The 20490-nt window shown below is 45.2% G+C and overlaps 2 protein-coding genes across 11 annotated transcripts in view; one reads left to right on the top strand and one right to left on the bottom strand.

The window, feature by feature from the left end:
- The window catches only part of DLG3 (discs large MAGUK scaffold protein 3), a 61846-nt gene extending 58976 nt beyond the window's left edge, over positions 1–2870 (top strand). For all 7 annotated transcript variants that reach the window (XM_070044756.1, XM_060293051.1, XM_070044755.1 and 4 more), the window contains one exon: positions 605–2870. In XM_070044756.1, the coding sequence (XP_069900857.1) occupies positions 605–711 (107 nt within the window). In that variant the 3' untranslated portion in view covers positions 712–2870. The remainder of the gene's footprint in view (positions 1–604) is intronic.
- Positions 2871–16277: 13407 nt separating this feature from the next.
- Positions 16278–20490, bottom strand: part of TEX11 (testis expressed 11) — a 362363-nt gene continuing 358150 nt past the window's right edge. For all 4 annotated transcript variants that reach the window (XM_060292709.1, XM_060292708.1, XM_060292710.1 and 1 more), the window contains 2 exons: positions 17381–17545; positions 16278–16520 (listed from right to left, as the gene is read on the bottom strand). In XM_060292709.1, the coding sequence (XP_060148692.1) occupies positions 16458–16520; positions 17381–17545 (228 nt within the window). In that variant the 3' untranslated portion in view covers positions 16278–16457. The remainder of the gene's footprint in view (positions 16521–17380; positions 17546–20490) is intronic.

Raw genomic sequence — 20490 nt, 5'->3', positions numbered from 1 at the left:
TTACCTTTTGAAGTACAGGGACATATGTGTGCAAGGTGGTGCTGAGTGAACTCTAGCTGGTGGTGCTACAAGGTTACCGGGGGACAGGATTCATAACTGTCCTCGCATACCTTGGGTCTTGGAGCTCCCTTTTCTGTTAGCATCCATGTCCTTGTTTGTCGGGTTGACCTCTGACATGGAGCAGATGTGACGGCCCCAGGAGCACGACACCTTGCCAGAAATTGTGGCTTTTTCAGCTCTTGCTCTGGATAACCAGGATTTTCCACATCTTCTGGTAAGGCTGCGTTAGAATTACCAGCTGCCGGCCTCATGGCAGCCGAGAGGGGCATGATCTACAAGGTCTGGCATCTAATGGGTGCTCAATAAACATTTCTGAAGAACACATTTTCCTACTAATTGCTGCTCAGTCTCACTGTCTTAGCAAGTTGACATCAAGCCCCGGGCCTGCAGTGCCCACCAGTTTCCCCAGCGACCTGGGCTCCCAGACGGCCGCCTAGTGAATGAGCGGGGCTGAGCTGTGGGACAGTTGGGATGGGCCAGACTGTCAGGGTTTGGGGCAGGGGGTTGCTGTGGACCACAGTAATAATTCTGTTTTCCTCTTCAGCCATTGTACAGGGTGACTCACTGGAAGAGATTTATAACAAAATCAAACAAATCATTGAGGACCAGTCTGGGCACTACATTTGGGTCCCATCCCCTGAAAAACTCTGAAGAATCCCCTCCAACCATTCTATTGTGAACAGAAGAAACCAAGTCCCTCTTCCCTCCTCCCTCTTCATTCCTGTCCCCATGGGGAGAACAGATGACTACTGTTCTTGTCCCCTTTTTTAGATATGTCCAAAAAATTGAGTTTTCTAGTCCTGTTCTGTTTTTTTAAATTTTTGTTTTGTTTTAGTTTATTTTTTGGGATGATGCCATCTCACTCATCATGTGACTGCGCCCATTCCTGCATGGACCTTTCCCAAGCACTAGCACAGGTGCAAATCCATCAGAGTCATTGTTTTCATAAAACCAAGCAGAAGCGAAGAGAAGAGAGGAGGACTGGTGGAAAGACAGACTGGACAGCTGCGCGGCTTATGAAGCGAGCCCCGCGCACCCCGCGAGGAGAGGCTCCCAGGCTTTGCTACGATCTGTACACTGCCTCGCGGCTTGGGACAGCGCGGTCATGGTGACAGAAAGTATCTTATTTATATATAGATATATATATGTAATTTATATAAAATATATAGAAATTATTATATATATATATATTATACACTCTCATATAATATATATATATATTCACATGCATTTGGACTAGAAAATCTATGGAGACTTCATCAATGGTACTGTGTTATTAGAGAAATGCTTTAATTTTCATATTCCAATCAGATGGCATCTTATATCCCAACTGGTTGGGGAGGGAGTGAAAGTGGTAGTAAGTGCTGTAACGAGGGCACCCGCATTGGTCATTCTCTTGAGAGCTGGGCTTTTCTTTAGGAGGGGTCAGGTCAGCCAGAGAACGGTGAGAAAGGGCTTCGGCCCGGGGGCCAGAGGCTTGGAGCTGTGACCCTAGAGCCGATGCTGCCCTTGGGGCACAGTCAGGCCCGCGTGTGGGGAGCGAGAGAATGGCTAACGGTGCTCCCAACGTATTAAATTGCCAATTGTTTTATGCCACCTGATGTGTCTGCATGAGAGGTTTCCTTTTTGTTCATTTTTAAGCTGCTGTTAAACCAAAACCATGTTGTGCTACTGTGTCAGCCTTTTCATTCTTCCAAATTTTACTTTTACTATTTAAGTGAATGTGTAGAATCCAATTTGACCGTGTTCTAAAGGCTCATGATGTTCTGGAGGAGCCGGGCCTTGTGATAGACTAGGCGACCCGGGCTTGGCCATCCCGTCAGCGGAAAGGGAGGTGGGGGCAGGTGAGAACCGACAGGAGCTGGGCCTCCTACTGTAACGTGTCCCTTCACTCACCTGCCAGGGACATGCTGGGCTCAGCTGAGGCTCTGTCATGGGGCCCACTGGCAGGGACGGGGAGTCACTTGCCTTCCAGCTCTGCGCTGGGACAGTGGGACGGCCCTGAGCTTGGCCAGCCGCGTAATGAAAAGTTTGATTTGGGTTTTTTTTGCAGCTGCTTCATATGCCCTACCTACCCCAATCCCTCACCAACAGCTGGTAGCTTACTGTTTCTTCAAGAAGAAAGTAGACTTTAATGCTGTCAATTTGAGCTGTAGAGCTACAATTCACTTACTGTTGAGATGTGAAACCCTGTTGCTTTTTCCCAGAGTCAGACGGCAGTGTTTGTGGTCAAGGGGGTTTTTCTCTGACCAGAAATGCAGGCGGCAGGTGTGGCCCAGGCCCCGCCCTACCATGCTCCTTTGAAGCCACCATGCCTCCCTCAGCTCCACGCTGGAGGCACGACCCAGGGGAGAAGAGCGTGGACATGCTTGGCCCCAGGGTTGAGCCTGTTGTTTCCTAGCCCACTGTGTTACAACCGGTGCAAAGCATACATGTCGAAGATGCTTTGAGCGCTACCAGGCAGATTTAGGAAGTCTGTTAACAGTTCTCCTACCGGCATGATGAGGCTAACTGTAAAGTGTGGGGCCCAGAATGTGGGTAAAGAAAGGGCAGCAGCTTTGCCTGCGCAGTACACTGGATTGGAGGCAAGAGGGGTAAAGTGGTGTCCGATTATGACTCTGGGGAGGAGGGGGTGAGCTGGGAGTGTTTTGATTTCTCTGATGTTAAGTGATGTAGTCTGAGTGATGCTCAACCCTCTACCCCTCCCAGGGAAGAAAAGCAGAGATTCAAAGCAAGCATGACACTAGTTGGTTTACCAGTGTTCCTTCCAAGGAGACATATATTTTTTAATAAATGATAGTTGCAATGAACTGTGGCTCAGAGACCTTCTTGAAGTAGTTGAGAGGGGAGGGTGGGGGCACAGCAGTGGGAAACGTGTCCCAAACCTTTGGGGGCCAAAAGGCTCTCTGCTTAGTGACCATCAGCTGACCGAGTCAGGTGTTCCTCCGGATGGCTCTAGACTCCTGTGGTCATAACAGGTCCTTTGTGAAAGCTTTGCGCTCAGTCTTCTACCCCACCTCCAAAAAACTGCCTCAGGTAGTGCTGGCCAGGTGTGTGTGGAGGCCATCCACGGCCTTCAGGGCAAAATGGCAAAGGTACACAAAGACAGGAGGTGCCTAATGCAGCACAGGCGTTTGTTAGAGACAGCGGGAGCCAAGGCAGGAGCAGAGAGCCGAGTAATAAACATGGTAAGAAAAAGCTGGGCTCCCAGCTACCAGAAAGCATTAGAGCCCAGGGGGAATGAGGGTGAGATGGGCCCAGTTTGCAGAGCAGGGTGGCAGTCATCCCGGCAGCCCTGTGATGAGAGGAGGAGCGCTTAGAGCAGGTGCCTGTGACGTGATGTCCCTGTAGCTTGTGTGAAGAAGCCTGAGGACGTCCTGCTGTGGTTCAGCTCAAGAGCGATGACTGTGTGGGGGCCGAACCACAGCAAGGACAACAGTGCTTAGCTGTTTGCAGGGTGCTTCTTTTCACACATTCTCATTTGCTAGAAGGCAGCCTAACAAAAAGGAGTCCCCAAAGTGCTCTGTGGGGTTTTAAGGAAATCCACCTCCTAAGTGTAAAGGGCACAAAGAGCTGGCCTCCGATCCCGCTGTGCTGAGACTCTGGCTCCACAGCTGCTGTCCCTCCTAGAGGCGGCGCGGCTGAAGAAAACGCAGCCCCGGAGGGAAGATGCTGAGCAACTTGGAAAGAGCAGAGGTGGACACCCTGACCCTGAACTCTACCGCCGCCTTCTCCACTGGGAGGCAACGCTGTGCTCTCTCCCCGGCTCTGCTGCTGACAACGCAGCCAGTCCCACCCCAGCCTCTTCGTCTCTAACAGACCTTAAATTAAAACATTCCTAGGATGATGCTGACTACATAAAGTATTTGTTCAGATGCAAATGACCAACTTTGTCTTAAGGTGAAAGTGGTTCTAGAAATTAGCTAATGAAAGCAAAATCTTTACCAAAACTAGCGTGGAAGTTATGCTCAAGGATGAAGCTAATACAGATAGATAGAGAGGAAGGTAGGGGTTGAGCTGCAGGACTGGGAAGGGACTACAGGGGGAGTATCCTGAGCAGGTCCAAGTCAAGCTAAAAAGGATGGGACTGCAAAGGGACACTGGGCTCCTTGAGCAGAAAGGTCAGTACTAAAGGACAATGGAGCCCTCTCCACGGGAACAGCACTTGCCTGGTGCCAACCACTGGAGGCTCACGGTGTCAGAGTGGCTGCTGAGAGAGCGAGCCTTAGCTTTCTCAAGACAGCCCCACGAGCGAGCGCCTGCGGGAGACGCTCACCTCAGTGCTCCCACGTTTTGCCCTTCATCCCTGTTCCCAACTAGGGTTTCATGGCCTTGATGCCACTAATCCTCTTACCCATTCAGTCAGTTCCGTGGCACCTCTAGGACATTCTATTATTACTGCAAGTAACTTTCTGAAGCTCAAATTCCAATTTCCTCCAAAGCCTCTCTTCCTCATCACTTCCCAGAAACAGCAGAACTGGCACCCCCCCTTCCCCCCACTCCCCGCACACCTTGGTTCCTGGGGGTCTTGGTTCCAGTGGGGTCTTGGTAGCAAGAGCTTTCGCAGAGGATAGTCTGTTTCAGCTGTGAAGCCCCAACTAGATTTTATCTGAAGCACTGAGCCTGTTGTCGCAGGGGGATACCCACTGGTGGTTTCCACATTAGACCTAATGGACTCCCTCTGCGTCCTGTCCCTCCCCCGGCACTCGCACTGTCACCAGAAGCATCTAGCACACGGCAGGGGACTGGAAAGTGGGTGGTTTGAGAAGAAGGAGTCAGACCTGCCTGCTGGTGGTGAAGAACATGTGCAAGCGGATGCTCTCCTGACTGGCCTTCCTGTCACCACAGCCATCCTCCCTGTAGCTGATAGAATCGGCCTACTAAAGTGCCCTCCCTCCCCATGGGGGCTCTGTTGCCTACAGGGAAGAAGAGTCCAAGCTCCTTATCATGGCGTCCCTGCCCTTTCCCTCCTGCCTCGTCTTGCTGTGGCCCCGTCTGCTCCAGCCATGAGTTCTCTGAATGCAGCACAACCCTGTGTCTTTGCTTTTTTTTCTGCCCATAAATGCCCTCGCTGCCACCCCCTTGATAACCTGCAAAACTCCTGTCAACATTTTAAGACTCCATTCAAGAATTCCCCTCGTTCTATGCTGCCTTTCCTGAAGTACCTCTTCTGCCCCCATGCCGTGGGTCACAATGACCCTTCCTTCCTTTGTGCTGTTGTTAGACCCTGCAAGAACTTTCACCATCATCGTAACCGCTAACACTTATTTCACGCTATGTGATAGGCACCGTGCTCAGTGCTTTGTGCGTTTTAAATCATTTATTGCCAAAAACAGCCCTATGAGGTTGGTGCTCTTATCCTTATTTTCCCGTTGAAACTGAGGCACACGGAGGTCATGCAGCTAATACGCGGCAGTGAGTCAAGCGCAGGCCAGCTGCAGTGGCTGTGCTCTCAAGCGCTGCACTGCTTCTTCCTCTGCCACACGTTTTCTGGCCCTTCTCTCTTGACATCTGGCTTCCTCTCCTTGACTCCTCTTTGCGAGCAGAGACTGTCCTATTTCCCTTCCCATTTCCAGCATTCGGCACAGTGTCACATAGCAGGTACTCAGTAAAAGAGAAGATGTCCTAGTCTTTGGCTCAAGCTTGGAGGGAAGAGATTTGACGAGGCCCAAACCTGTGGTGAATGTGAATTTTGTTTTCTGTTTTATGGAGAACCTCCATTCTGGAGTTCCTGCTACTTCCTCTGGGATCTTGCTCCAATTATGACTCCTTTCCATCTCCAACCACTTCCTCTCCTTTAGCTCCTTCCCCTTCTTTTCACTCTGCTGCCTGTTCACCAGGAACTGAACAGTCCCCCAGCTCTGCTCCCACTTACTGACCATTTGTTCGTTCAGCACAAGTTTATCCAGTGCCCAGAAGCTCTCAGGGTCAACCAGGACCTCCCAAGCATGACTTTCAAAGACTCCTCTCTCAGCCATAGCGTCAGAGAAAGATGAACATGCCACATCCCCCGCTCCTCACGGTGACTCCATTCCTCCCTGGAGCCCTGTGGCTGCAAGGAAGACTGCTTCACCCACTCTTCTCCCCCATCCTAAGTGCTACCATTTTCCTAGTCACCTAAGCTCAAAATCTGATTTCTCTCCTTTGGTCATCATAGCCAGTCTCCTACCAAAACTTGATTCTTTAGTGTCTGTTCAATTTAGTGCTTTGTTTTCATTATCACTGCCCCTACCCTTGCAATAACAAGAGCCACAAATCAAACAAAGACAGTCCCTGCCCTCAGGGAGCTTCTAGTCTAGTGGGGGGAGGCAATAAACAAGTAACTAAGTATATATAATTACGTGTTATACTAAACGCTGTGAAAGAAATAAATAAGATGCAGCAATAGAGGGTAATATAGCGAGGGGCCCTGCTTAGAGACGGCTTCTCTGAGGAGGTAGACGTTCAGGTCAGACCTATAAGGTCAGCAGGGCTAGCCTGGTGGGGGAGGGGTGTGGGATGTAGGCAAGCGAAGTACTGAACACCCTCTGCGGGCCCCGATCTGCTTTTCCCCATTATCTCCTGTATTTCTCTATAAACCAATCTAGACTACTTGCCTTTTCACCTGTGAGCAAAGCCGCTGTCTGGAATGTTTCCAGTCCCGATCGCTATGAAACCCTTCAGGTTTTGGCTTCAATGGCATTTTTCATGATGACGTCACTGGTCTCTCCAGAAAAGCTTCCCCCTCCCTTCCTTTACACCACTTTAGCAGTTTATACGAACTTACTCTGTTCTTCCTCGTCCATAACATACTTCAACTAGACAAAAAGCTTCTAGAAGGCTGGGATTGCATCTGGTGTATCTTTGTAGCCCTCACAGCAGCTACTACAATGCTACATGCTCAATAAAGGACTGTTGAATGAGCTCCCTCTCTCTGGGCCTCACTATCTAAAACAGGAGGAAGTTGCACAGATGATCTCTATGGCCTCTTCTGGCCCTTAACGCTTATTGACAATGATAAAATAGAATTCTAAAGGACATGTACTGTGCGGAATCCCTCACAAAAAGGAAGTTCATGCCTTGTGTGGACTTACAGTTGGAAAAAAACAAATGAACAGTGATGCAGGTGACGTGAACGGCTTAAATACAGCTGCCAAAGAACATGGCCCAAGGTTTATACATGATCACACGTTACACACAGAGGCTAGGTGCCTGCTGGAAAGGAGGGGGCAAAAGGAGCCACAGATGTGTGGACTAGGACATGGGAAATTTCCTTTTCCCAGTTGGGTGGAGGCACACGATCCCAGGACAGCTTAAAATAATAGAAAACTGTGGTAGAAGAGGGCGCTGCTTCTCATTACTTACCGTTATACAAAGAAATGGCGCTAGGGAAATATGGGAATGGAGGTGTCAAACGTGCCACTAGATGCCCTCCTAAGGAGAGTGTAGGTGCCCCACGGTGGCAAATAGTTCCTGGTGGTGGTTCCCACGAGAGCATGAGGGCCGTCAGCTGTGAGACGCCAACCAGGAAGTACTTCCTGGTTCCGAGGCCCCTGCAGGCAGTGATGCACCAGGTTTGGCTTTTAGTCAGAGCAATTGCTGGCTTTGTGTTTGTTAAATTAAATGTGAGCTTATCAACTTTCAACTTTTCTTGAGGCATTAAAAAGGTTCCCAGGGGGCTTCCCTGGTGGCACAGTGGTTGGGAGTCCGCCTGCCGATGCAGGGGACACGGGCTCGTGCCCCGGTCCGGGAGGATCCCACATGCCGCGGAGCGGCTGGGCCCGTGAGCCATGGCCGCTGAGCCTGTGCGTCTGGAGCCTGTGCTCCGCAACGGGAGAGGCCACAACAGTGAGAGGCCCGTGTACCGCAAAAAAAAAAAAAAAGGTTCCCAGGCCTTTGCCTTATCAGAGAGGTTGAAGTTTCCTAGGCCGAATGAGGGGAAAACTGAAAAAAAAAAAGAACTCAAAAGGTAAAGGTAAAAAGATCCTAAAAAGCCAAGGGGGAACCCACCCTCCTTATTGTTAAGCAGAGGAGACAAAAATGGTGCTTGCTCTCCGGGGTCTGCTAGAGTTCACCGCACTATTTCTAGAGAAGAAATAACAACAGGCAATAGAGAAAGTAAAGGGGAATAAAAACCAGAGTCGAGACTCTGATGAGCAGAAGACTGAAAAACAACAGAAAAGAGTTAAAAACCCCACATCACTCTAGCTGCCCCATAAAGGTAGGAAGCCTTTCCTGGGGCTGGAAAATTCAGATCTCCTGGAGAAACAGAATAAGAGGGTATCAAGAGTTAGTGGGTGGAGGGAAACACGTGACCCTGCTAGAGAGCAAGAGCGGAATAATAATTGCAAACCTTCAGAAGCACTTACTGGGTGTCAGGCATCGCTCTACCAGCTTTGCATGTATTTACTTATTTACTCTTTACAACAACTCTAGGATTGTTATGGAAGCTTTATAGACAAGAACCTGAGGCCTGGAGAGAGGTTAAGTACCTCACCAAAAGCCATCCAGCTAGTAAGTGGGAGAGCAAGGATTCGAACCTGGGCAGTTTGGTCCCGGGTTACGCCACCATGCTGTGCTGCTTCGTCTATTTCTTACCACTTCCCACCTCTGTATTTCTTTGCAGTCTGGCTTTTGCCCTCACCACTCCATTGAAAGTGCTCTCAAAAGTCATCCAAGTCACCAGATTTGATACCTTCATTGAGGTATACAAAGCTCTCAGCCATATTTGATGCTGTTGAAACATCCTCTCCACCCAGACCTGAAAGCTTTGCATCATCTCTATGTCTCTCTAATAGTCCTCACGTCCACCATCACTGTTTTCACTGCTATTATCCCAATTTGATTCTTCATTATTTTCATTCATTCGACAAACACATAATTCCACATGTCAGACCCTGGGGATACAACGGTGAGCAAAGCAGATAAGTCTCTGCCCTTATAGAGCTTACTGTGGAGGAGACAGGCATCAGACAATCACACAAATAGATATTTACAAAGTGATAAGTGCTGTTCACAAAAAGTATGGGGCTTTATAAAAGGGTGAAATAGAGAAGTTACAATGACCTCCAAATTAGTCTACCTCTAGACTCTCCCTTCTCCAATCCACTGCACCCACTGTTGCCCTGATTAATGTTCCCAGAGTCTGTCTCTGACCACACCACTCCCCAGCTCAATTTCCTTCCATGGCTTACAGAATAAAGTTCAAACACCTTAGCCAGGTATTGGAGATGCTCCATAACCTGGTTCCAACCCACCTTTTAAAGCTTTCCCCCAATACTCACCTTCAAGTACTCTATGCTGCAAATAAACATTCATCATTCCTTGTATGGAAAGACTACATGCCTTTGCCATGCTGTTTTTTTGTTTGTTTGGTTTGGTTTGTTTTTTTGCCTAGAATACCCTTCCCCTTGTCCCCTTATGTTCAAATACTATACATCTTTTAAGTCCAGTTCAACCTTCTCCACAAAGCATTTCCTGATCCCCTCCTTTGAAATCTCAGCACGTTTCCCCTACTTTTATAGCATTCACGTTCTGTCTTTAATATTATAATCACTGTAATATAATAAATGTAAGCCTACCCAGTTCCCTTCCTGTAAGCTCACTGAGGGTAGGATCTGGGTCTAAACCACAATTACTCATTGGCTGGATGGACAGATGAATGAATGAATGAATGAATAAATGAATGGTTGGTGGCTTCATGATTGACAATGTGGAGGGGGCCATAAGTATGCAGACATAATACGAATATTTTCTTTGATCATGTATTTTCATTGCAGTTTAGCAGAGAGCCATGGGAAAGCTATCAAATCAAACAAATGCTGCCCATTTCCACCTTCCTCCACCTCTTGATCTAACAGGTGGATCTCCTGTAGGGATGAGTGGCCCCACCAAAGGAGACATAGAAACCATCTCCAAGGACTATGAAGTTGTGCCCAGAAAATCCAAGGATGTGACGGACCAGGTGGTGTTTTGGGGGTTTTTTTTCTTGCAAAAGAAAACCGGTACTTTAGAAGAGAATAGATGGGTGGTGAAATAGTTGCCTGTAGAGATGGAACTGTAGAATAGGATTTGCTTTGTCTGAACCATTGTTTAAAATACTGGATTGCTGGGCTCTTGGCTAGGGACAGAGTTCTCTATGATAACTGGGAAAAATGTGTTTACCCAGAGCCTTGCTGATCTGATACAGAGAACTGTAAATTGAAAATGGAGGGGAAAGGAGAAAAATGACCTGATGATATTATAAAATCAATGACTATGGATGATATCAGATATGACAACAAGAACAGCACTGGGAGAGGTGCCTGTTCAGTCATAGGAGAATACATCTGGGAAGAGTCATAAATAGAACTTACGGCTTAAGCTGTTTTCTGTATCAATACACAGCACGTGCATTGGGTTGAACCACATGAAATTGCCAATATTCCATGGTTTTGACCTACAAAAATGGCAACTTCATATGGTTCAACCTAAGATTATGAGGGAAACTTGAAGTTTTAACTCAAGGAAGTAAATATCACCTAAGAGATATCATTAAGACTTGGAGGAATGAAACTTACAACTGGAATTTGGTATCAGAAGGAGCACATTGTAAAGAAGAAAGGTGCCCTTGAGAATGGGAGGTGGTATTGTGCTGTGTGCATAGATATCCACAAACGTGAGGACAGAGTCCTCTACAGAGTTTTGGTGAAGTTGAAAGGAGAAAGGACCAGGAGTAATATAGTGTAAGTACATCACACAGCACTTTACAAAATGGGAGAAATGGATGATGTATTCCTGATGCAGATCACAAAAATGGCATTGGACAAGATCTAGCAGCAATGAGGGACTTTGTCCAGGGCTTCTCTTGCTTCATTTGCTTAAAAGAAAAACATTTCAAAATTTTTTACTTGTCTTGCTGACAATATTGCCCCTTAGAAAGTAAAGAAATCCACAAGAGAACTGTTTGTTCTCCATGACCTAATTCTGACCAATAACAAAGAACTGATTGGCGAAGTGGAAACTTAAAGAGCAACCGTATTAGCTCAGGGCTTGTGAGAGCATAAGGCTGGACATAGTAAGGTATTTTGCTCTAGAATTTAAGAGGGCAGACTTCAGATGTTTCAGAGAAAAGAAAGGTATCATGAGGGCAAAGAAAGAGCAGGGGTCCCATAGATCTAGCTTTAAATCATGGCTCTGCCATTTACCTGCTGTGTGACCTTGACTAAGTGACGTAAACTCTCTGAGCCTCAGTTTCCCACAGGAATGACAGGGAAGGGAGGGAGGAAGAAAGGAAAGAAGGAAGGAAGGAATGGCAACAATAGAATGACACCACCTCCTTCCTGGGGTTGTGACGACAGTTAGAGGGGATGGCACACATGAAGGGCTCAGCTCTTAGTAGGGGGTGCATCAACTGTTAGTTTTCTTGCACTTTCTACTTAACCACCCTCCCAAAAGGGTTGAAAAGCTCTTAGAAACTAAATTCTGACCATATAATTGTGAAGTATTTTAATGAAGAAGTAACAGTATGGAAAGAAAATGATGTAAGTGAGGGAGTTCTTTGATGATGAGACATTAAAAAGGTGGAGAGAGGGCATCTGACCACAGATGAATATAAAGTAGTAACACGGAGCTGTCAGAATCATATCGGGGAGGCCTGACCCCAAATGAGCTAATTCTAAGAGTAAGAAAAAGAGGCTGTTTTCAGTTTTGTTTATGCCAAGAAGCAGTTCAAGGAGGCCTTAAAAAGTCTGCAAGTTGGGGCAGATAGTATGTTTCGTTTTAATTAGAATTAGTTTTTAAGGACTTCCCTGGTGGGGCAGTGGTTGAGAGTCCGCGTGCCGATGCAGGGGACACGGGTTCGAGCCCTGGTCCAGGAAGATCCCACATGCCATGGAGCAACTAAGTCCGTGTGCCACAACTACTGAGCCTGCGCTCCAGAGCCCACAAGCCACAACTACTGAAGCCCGCGTGCTGCAAATACTGAAGTCGTGTGCCTAGAGCCCATGCTCCGCAACAGAAGTCGCCTCAATAAGTCCGTGCACTGCAACGAAGAGTAGGCCCCGCTCGCCGCAACTAGAGAAAGCCCGTGCACAGCAACAAAGACCCAACGCAGCCAAAAATAAAAATAAAATATAAATTTTTAAAAATAATTAGTTTTTAAAATTATACATGTTATATAAGCACATGTAAAAATAATTCCAATAGTACCACAGGGTATAAAATGAAAAATGAAATGGTGTAATGTTGCCAGACAACAAAGATACAGAGGACCTCTTTAATTCCTCCTTTGCTCTGGTCTTCTCTGCCATACAAACTCTGTCCATTAGACTGGAAAGGGTCAAGCAGACATTGGTAAGAGGGACCTGAGGATCACAGTAAATACGAAAATTGTAAGAAAGCCTCAGGGTGCTTTAAATGATTTTGAGTCTCCTGGCCCAAACTGTATTTCACGATGTTGAGAGAACCTGTTGATGAGATCACTGCACTGGTGTTTGTAACCACGGGGAATAAGAAAGATGCTGGAAGCCTAGAGAGAAGGACATATGCTCCTTTTTAAAGGGAGGATGATAGGTTTCACAAGCTTTAGACAGGTAGATTTCCTCCTAATCCCAGGCAAATTTCTATACGTTATGGGAAAGGATGGTTTGCATGAGACCTGGAAGGGAACTAGTGATCACAAAGGATTTATAAAACCCTCTACCTAATAGCACAAGATAGACTAAGCTCATTTTCTTTTCTGAAATGAGGTGAGTATATGTAAGTGGGTAAAGCAGGGGAACATTGTAGACACAGTGTATCAGGATCCTAGCAAGGCATTGACAAAATCATTCATATGTGACTTGTTCCTTGTGAAAAAGTTGGGAAAATGTAGACAGTACAATTATGGAATGGGTGAATGATCATCCCAAAGTCTGCTAGTTAAAAGAACAAAGTTCATTTATATACTAATTTATTATCTGACACACCCACTCGGATGTAAGCTCCTCAAAGGAGAGACTTCATCCTCTATTTTGCTCATGACTTTATCCCCAGTACCTATAACCGTGCCCAGTACATAGTAGAAAGTGCTCAGAAAGTGTTTGTTTGTTGCATGAATGCATGAAGTTGTGGGTAGGACCGCAAGGCCTGTCACCAAGCTTTGTCTCAGCCCTCCCCTATTCAGTATGTCTTATCACCTATTTGGATAAAGACATTAGATGGCGCACTGATCAAATATGCAGATAATGTGGGTCTGAGTGGGATAACACTGTAATAAAGATAGACACTGTATCCAAAAAGAACTGGCAAGAGCAATTTAATAGTGATGAATGCACTTAAACAGACTGGAAGTAAAAGCTGAGACATCAGTTAATAGCAGGATGTATGAAAAGAAGACTTCGAAGTTTTCATTCATTCTTTTAACCAATATTTGTTGAAAGTGCCAGGCACTGTGCTAGACACTGGGATATACAGTGGTGAGGAAACATACTGTCTGCCCTTCTGCAGCTTAAAGACTATTGAGGGAGACAGATGTTAATCAAATCAGTCCACAGGGAAATATATGTTTATAAACTATGAAGAATAAAACAGAGCACTAAGAGAGCACATGACAAGAGAACCTGACCTTGTGGAGGAAGGTTTCTCTGAGGAACTGACCCTTGAGCTGACTTCTCAAAACTAAATAGGAAAAACACCAAGGTGAAAGCAGGGGAGAGTAAACAGTAAGTCCCATGAGTCAACAATATGAAATGCCTGCTTGAATGGAATGTGGTTCCTTGGCCTTCCCCTTGGTGGGGGCTCAGCGAGGGACTCAGCTTGCTCACTCCCTGGGCTGGAAGCTCGGCTGATGACTTGGCCAGTGTTTGCCAGGGCTTCTCGGCTGAAGAGGTGGCCCTCATGGTCAGGATGGTGGGGTCAGGACTGAGGCATGACTGGGAGATTATTCTCAAGCAGGGAGATGATTGAGCAAATAAGTGAATATTTGAGGTTAATAGGAGCCAGATTTCTCAATGTTGGAAGAGATAGTTGCAAATATGGAAAGGGAGGAAGGCTAGAATGAACCCTCTGGTGTTGGATTGAAAATGGAGGTATCAGTATGAACTCGGCTTTATGTATACATATATGCACATATAGATATATACACATCCACACATTTCCTAACTCTGTCCACTGAGAGGCTCTAGAAACAATGGCACCCCAGTAATAATGAGTACACCTAGCACCCAAATCTTGGATACTACCATTCTCCATTAAAAGGAATGAGGGCTCCTTGGAGAAATAACTGATTCCAGTGCAGGAGCAGGGAAAGTACAAGATGAGCCTGGAACATCTTACTATGTCACAAAGTAAGGAAGTGTTCAAAGAATGATGGGGACATGTCAAAAGGACATAGGAGCCAGCTTTGAGCAGCAAAATAGTGGATTATAACTCACTGAATAAGATCCATTAGTCTGTACTAAAACATATTTTTAAAATATGAATAAGTAGGGGAGAAGAAAATGCTCTCCCTAACAAACGCCAACTAATAAATGAAGACAGAATGATGGAAATTTAAAAATCAACATTTAGCAACCATCACGGTAAAAAGGGATTCCAGCAAGAGTCATCAATGGATGCTAAAACTAGTGAGTGGGAGTTCAATGAGGAACAGGATATTTGGTCTCAAGGTGTCTTCCACAAAATACTTCCTAATTACTTATGAATTATTAATATGGTAGACACCGTCTTAACTTGAACCATCAGTGGGACAAACTGACATTGTCTGTCTGTTGGTATGATGCACTGAGAAGAACACATCTCTTCTGTGGTGTGCCTACCAAAAATGCGTAAATTAATCATTAGGAAACACCAGAAACACAGAAGTTGAGGTTCATGTTACAAAGTTAACTGGCCGGTACTCTTAAAAAACGTCAAGGTCATGAAAGATCAGGAAAGACTGAGAAACTGTTTCCATTTGCAGGGGACGAAAGAGACATGACATCTAAATGCAACTTATGATCCTGAACTTATGAAAGACTTTATTAGGACAATCAATGAAATTGGAATGGAGCCTGTGGATTAGATGGTAGACTTGTATCGTTATTTTCTAATTTTGATGGTTGTACTGTGGTCGTTTAGGACAGTGGTCCCCGACCTTTTTGGCACCAGGGACCGGTTCCATGGAAGACAATTTTTCCACGGATGGCGGTGGGGGGCGGTGGGCGGGGAATGTGAGCAATGGGGAACGGCAGATGAAGCTTCGCTTGCTCGCCCACTGCTCACCTACTGTTGTGCAGCCCGGCTCCTAACAGGCCGCGGACCAGTTGTGGTCTGCAGCCCGGGGATTGGGGACCCCTGACTTAGGAGAATAGTATCCTTGCTTTTAGGAAATACACAGTGCGGCATTAAGGGGTAATGGAGCAAGAAGTCTGTAAATTAATCTCAAATGGTTCAGAAAGAAATACACAAAGAGAGAATGATAAGGCAATGTGGTAAAATGTTAACAAATGGGGAATCTGGGTAAAGGGTATGTGGCAATTTGCACCTTTTCTGTAAGTATGAAACTATTTCAAAATCAAAAGTTAAAAAATGTTAATACAAATCAACAGGGAAAAAGAAGCCAGTGTCATCTTACGGTACACTAATGCAAGTCTAGCCAGAATGAGGCTGCTGAACTCTGTGTGGGTCAGATCTCACTGGAACATGGGCCTTGGCTCTGGGAAAGGTGAGGTGACTACATCATATGAGGAACAGCTGAGGGGGTCTGAGGATGTTTAACCGGAAGACAAGAAAGTCAGCAGGATGGGGGAAAGAGGAAACAAACTTGTTACAGGAAGACACATTTCTGTTCAGTATGAGGAAGGGTATTTTACCAATTAGCAAAAAAAAAGGCAGATTGCGTTGTCTCGGGAGTTTGTCACAGGCTATGTTCTGATACAGACTGCACAACCAAGTCTCAAGGATGTCATCGATTTCATGAAATCTGATCGATGCTGGGCCCAAAGACCACTAAGGTCCTTCCGATGAAGAGTCTATGGTTCTCTGTTATCTTCAGGTATTGCGAATTTCAGCACTTCTCTAATAAAATGCAACCTGTGTGGGACTGGGATGAACATCCCCTTTTGGTCACATGGGGCATGAATCAGCTTGCTCTCACATGGGCTATTTCTCTGTGTGTGTGTGTGTGTGTGTGTGTGTATATATATATATATATATATATATATATATAAAATGTTCCTTAGCTCCTTAGCACTTTGGAAAAAATCATTTGTCCCCCAGAAATTAGCTGGTCACAGCACTAAAAGTCAAAATGCTTTTATTTTAGAACATGTCATTTAACAACATAAAAATAGGGCAGGAGAAAACAGAAACAAAAACTCAAGAGTAAGTTTGGTAAGAATTTAAACATTCAACATCTCAGGAACACACATCTTCAAGTCACTGGCAGCTTGCTCTGTTCCAGCAGTTCTCACTCTTCATTAACAAGTGGGCCCTCTTTTATTATTTAATGTTTCCAGAAGCTCACTGTACAGAACATGAATCTGGGAAAGAGAACAGCAAATAGATTTCTTGAGAGGAAAGGAAATGTGGGAAATCTTCCCGGATCCATGGTGATGGCATGAGAGACCTGAGGCACCACTCTGGGAAGAACATACAGTACTCACCTGGGGAAAAGGGATCCCATGACACTAGGTCTGTTCACCAGAGATAGGCAGAAGAAGGGAGGAAGTACTTAAAACATAAAAGATCCTTTGCTCTTATGTGATACAAAACCTTTTTCTCTATCAAGCCTCTCCTCGTTAGCTAAGGGCCCAGAAGTCTGCTACTCAGAATAGTTCCTGGGCTTCCCTGGTGGTGCAGTGGTTGAGAGTCCGCCTGCCGATGCAGGGGATGCGGGTTCGTGCCCCGTCCGGGAAGATCCCACATGCCGCGGAGCGGCTGGGCCCGTGAGCCATGGCCGCTGAGCCTGCGTGTCCGGAGCCTGTGCTCCGCAACGGGAGAGGCCACAGCAGTGAGAAGCCCGCGTACCGCAAAAAAAAAAAAGTTCCTGCAGAAAAGGTCTTTTTAAACACTCATTGTTTGCACAGAGGCTGGTCCTTCCCTACGTGCACTGGCATTGACAGGGATGCATCTTTCCAGAGCCCACTCTTGGCATTCTTCTTAATTAGATTCCATTTTCTATTCCTAAGTTTGCCTTGTTCATCATTCTTCCTGGTTTTCACTATAAAAAATTACTGTTTATAGTCCCATAACTCTTGCACTTTTGTGGAACCACTGAGAGGAACAATGGTCAAGATCCTTTCCTAGCCAAGGAAGGTAGGGTTGTGTCCTTAACGAGAGCTATGTAGAACCTCTCTGTCCCTGAGTCATGCCATCCACCCGTAGCCCTCTCCCTCCTCACCTGAGTTTCATAGCTTCTCTTAAGGGAGCCAAGGTGGTCAAGGAAACGCAGTGCCAGGCCACACCACTTTTCACTAGACGTATACTTGTTGCTGCTGTACATAAATATTCCAATATTCCAGGACTTGATCATCAGCCAGAGAATCTCCATTTCTGGGTAGCCTTCCTGAAATCCAAGAACAGTGGGTTTACAGTTATTACTGTCACAATCACTGTAGCCCTGACTCTATGAGGGCTGCATCCCAGTATTATTAAACAATGGGTGCTCTGCTGACACTGAGGAAGGAGCCCGCGGCCCCCACGAGCAATCCTGTGCTCCTGGAGAGTAGGAGGAGACCACCTTGAAGGTCTGTCAGCTGTAGGATGCTCCATAGCAAGACCTCATGAAGTGACATATACACTAAAAAAGCAATGAAGCCCTCTTGCACTGAGTTCTGTCTTTCTGAAGCAGGAGAAAAACCTGTATCCTGTTTGGGGCTTCCCTTGTTGCTGTCCTCAGTCGATTATCTCCCCAGTACCTATCTCTAATTTTCAGAGAAGGTTGTGAAGCAGCAGTTTTATTGAATCTCTTAATTTCCTTGACCTGAATCAGTCTGTGTTTGGAATAGAAATTATATTAATCTTTATTTTTTGCATATGTATAGAGAGATTTATTTTAAGGAACTGGCTCACACAATGTAGGGGCTGGCAAGTTTGAAATCTGTAGGGTAGGCCAGCAGGCTGTAAAATCAGGTAAGACTTGATGTTGTGATCTTGAGTCTGAAATTTGTAGGGCAGGCCAGCAGGCTAGAAACTCAGGCAGAATTTCTGTTAGAATCTTGAGGCAGAATTCCTTCTCCGGGAAACCTCAGATTCCACTTTGAAGGCAAAAACTGATTATGGAGTGTAATCTGTTTTATTGTACTTCAAGTCAACTGATTACAATTTAAAAATGATCTTTAGTGTTGACAGTATCTACCTTGCTATGAACACAGGGCACATTTCTAAGATGGTCCCTTTGTCTTTTAACATGGCTGATCACAAGATTTTGCAATAGCAAAAAGGATTAGTCTAAGGACCTACTTTTGTCGTTCTTGTATAGGAGATGGACCACAGAGGGAGCACTTGTGTGCTCATTCCATGTTAAAGTCCTTCATCTACACAAGAGGTCTCAGGCCCTTGAAGGGGGATATGTGACAGAAGACCTGGGCAGCAGGTTGTTGAGAGTGTCAATGACATTGTCTCAGCTGTCCTTTCACCCATGTGGATCTATAAAAAATAACTATGCATAAAACACTATGAGAATGAGGGTGCTAAGAGTGACAAGACAAAGCTCTCATCCTAAATGATACATAATGCCTCTGGGGAGACAAGGCATCCACGTATAAAGAGGACCACACCAGGAATGTGATTAAGGGCTAGTCAGAGTGACACAGGCATTAGGTGCTCCAGCTCAGTCAAACAAATGAGCACTGGGCTGGCACAGTCAGAGGTCTAGTCTCTCTGCTTGAAATGCCAGTCCCCCACCCAATCTTTATCCACTTGGTAAACTTCTACCTTTTCTTCAAATTAACAAACGGAGTTAGTTATTCCTTTCTCTCTGTTGCCACAGCAAGCTTTACATTCCTCTAATACAACTTATATCACATTGTTTTGAAACTGTGTATATATATATCTCCTCCAGACTGAGCTCCTTGAGTACAGGGAATTTTTCTTCTTCATTTTTGTATCCTCAGAGTCCAACACTGTGCCTGACACATAATAAGGGTCCAACAGATATTTGCTGAATGAATGAATGAACAAATGAATTAATATCCAGTTATTAAAATGCTACCTCCTCATTCAGGCTTTGCCTGACTCTCCACAATTTGTTATCTGTACCACTTTGTTCCTATGGCACTTTGTTCACGGCACCTATTGTCTGTCTCCTTCACTAGGCTGGGAGTTCCTTAAAGGCAGAATGTCATCTACCTTTGCGTATTCACAGCCTGACACATGACCGTGTTGTGATTTTAACTGAATGACTTAACAAATGACTGAACAAATAGACATGATCTTAGAGTAGATGAGCAGGATATCTAGCTATAGAGAGGTTATATGAAATGTCCAGAACAGGCAATTCCAGAGAGACAGCAGATTGGTAGTTGCCAGGGGCTGGGGGAGAGGGGAATGGGGAGTGACTGCTAATGGTTATGGGGTTTCTTTTTGGGGTGATGAAAATGTTCTGGATTTGGATACTGGTGATAGTTGCAGAATTTTGTGAATATACTAAAAACCACTGAATTGTATACCTTAAAATTGTGAATTTTATATATGAATTGTATCTCAACTTAAAAAATTATATATATAGAGAAAGAGAAGGGCATTCCATGTGGGCAGAACAGAATCAATAAAGACTCAGATTGTGCTTGAGACTAAGCACGTCTCAGGGGAACTAACAGTCATTTGGCCCAAGCAGACAACTGATATAGGGAAATTAATGGGAAACAGGACTGGAAATGTAGGATGGGGCTACCTAAGCACTTCCTAGATGCTTTTCCTTAGAACATTAGTGTCATGAAAAATGTTAACAGATGGTGTATAAAAATAGGGTTCTTTAGTCAAATACATTTTGGAAATGCTGCATTCTATATACAACCTCTTGGAGAGTTTTAATGCACATTAGTTCATTAAAAGTTTTAGGAACTTTTACAGTGAAGAAACCATGTAACTTTGTTTAATCCAGAGTATGTAGATCATTTACTAACATCTTGTGGAATGTAATTTGTGAAACATCGGGCTGGAGTGTTAAGGGTTTTGCATAACAGGCCACAGATTTTGGGACTTATTCTGCTGGCAATGAGAAGTTACTGAAACTTTTTGAGAAGGAAAGTTATATGATGAAACTGGAGTTTTAATAAGATTGAAATGCCAGTGGTGTTTAGAACAGACGTGAGTGTGAGAAAACACATACAGCGAGAACTGTTTAAATGGACTTAAGAGATGAAGAATGAAGTGGATGAGGGTCAGAAATAGTGACAATGGAAATGGAAAGATGTAAGAAACACTCTAAAGGAAGAATCAGTAGAACTTGGTAACTGATTTGATATGGGGAATGGAAGATAGGTCAATTAAAAATGGCTCTGAAGTACA

Source organism: Globicephala melas, chromosome X, assembly GCF_963455315.2.
Source record: "Globicephala melas chromosome X, mGloMel1.2, whole genome shotgun sequence".
In the NCBI taxonomy this organism is placed as follows: Eukaryota; Metazoa; Chordata; class Mammalia; order Artiodactyla; family Delphinidae; genus Globicephala; species Globicephala melas.
The sequence above is the reverse complement of the archived record's forward strand: the minus strand, read 5'-3'. Positions and strand labels throughout refer to the sequence as shown.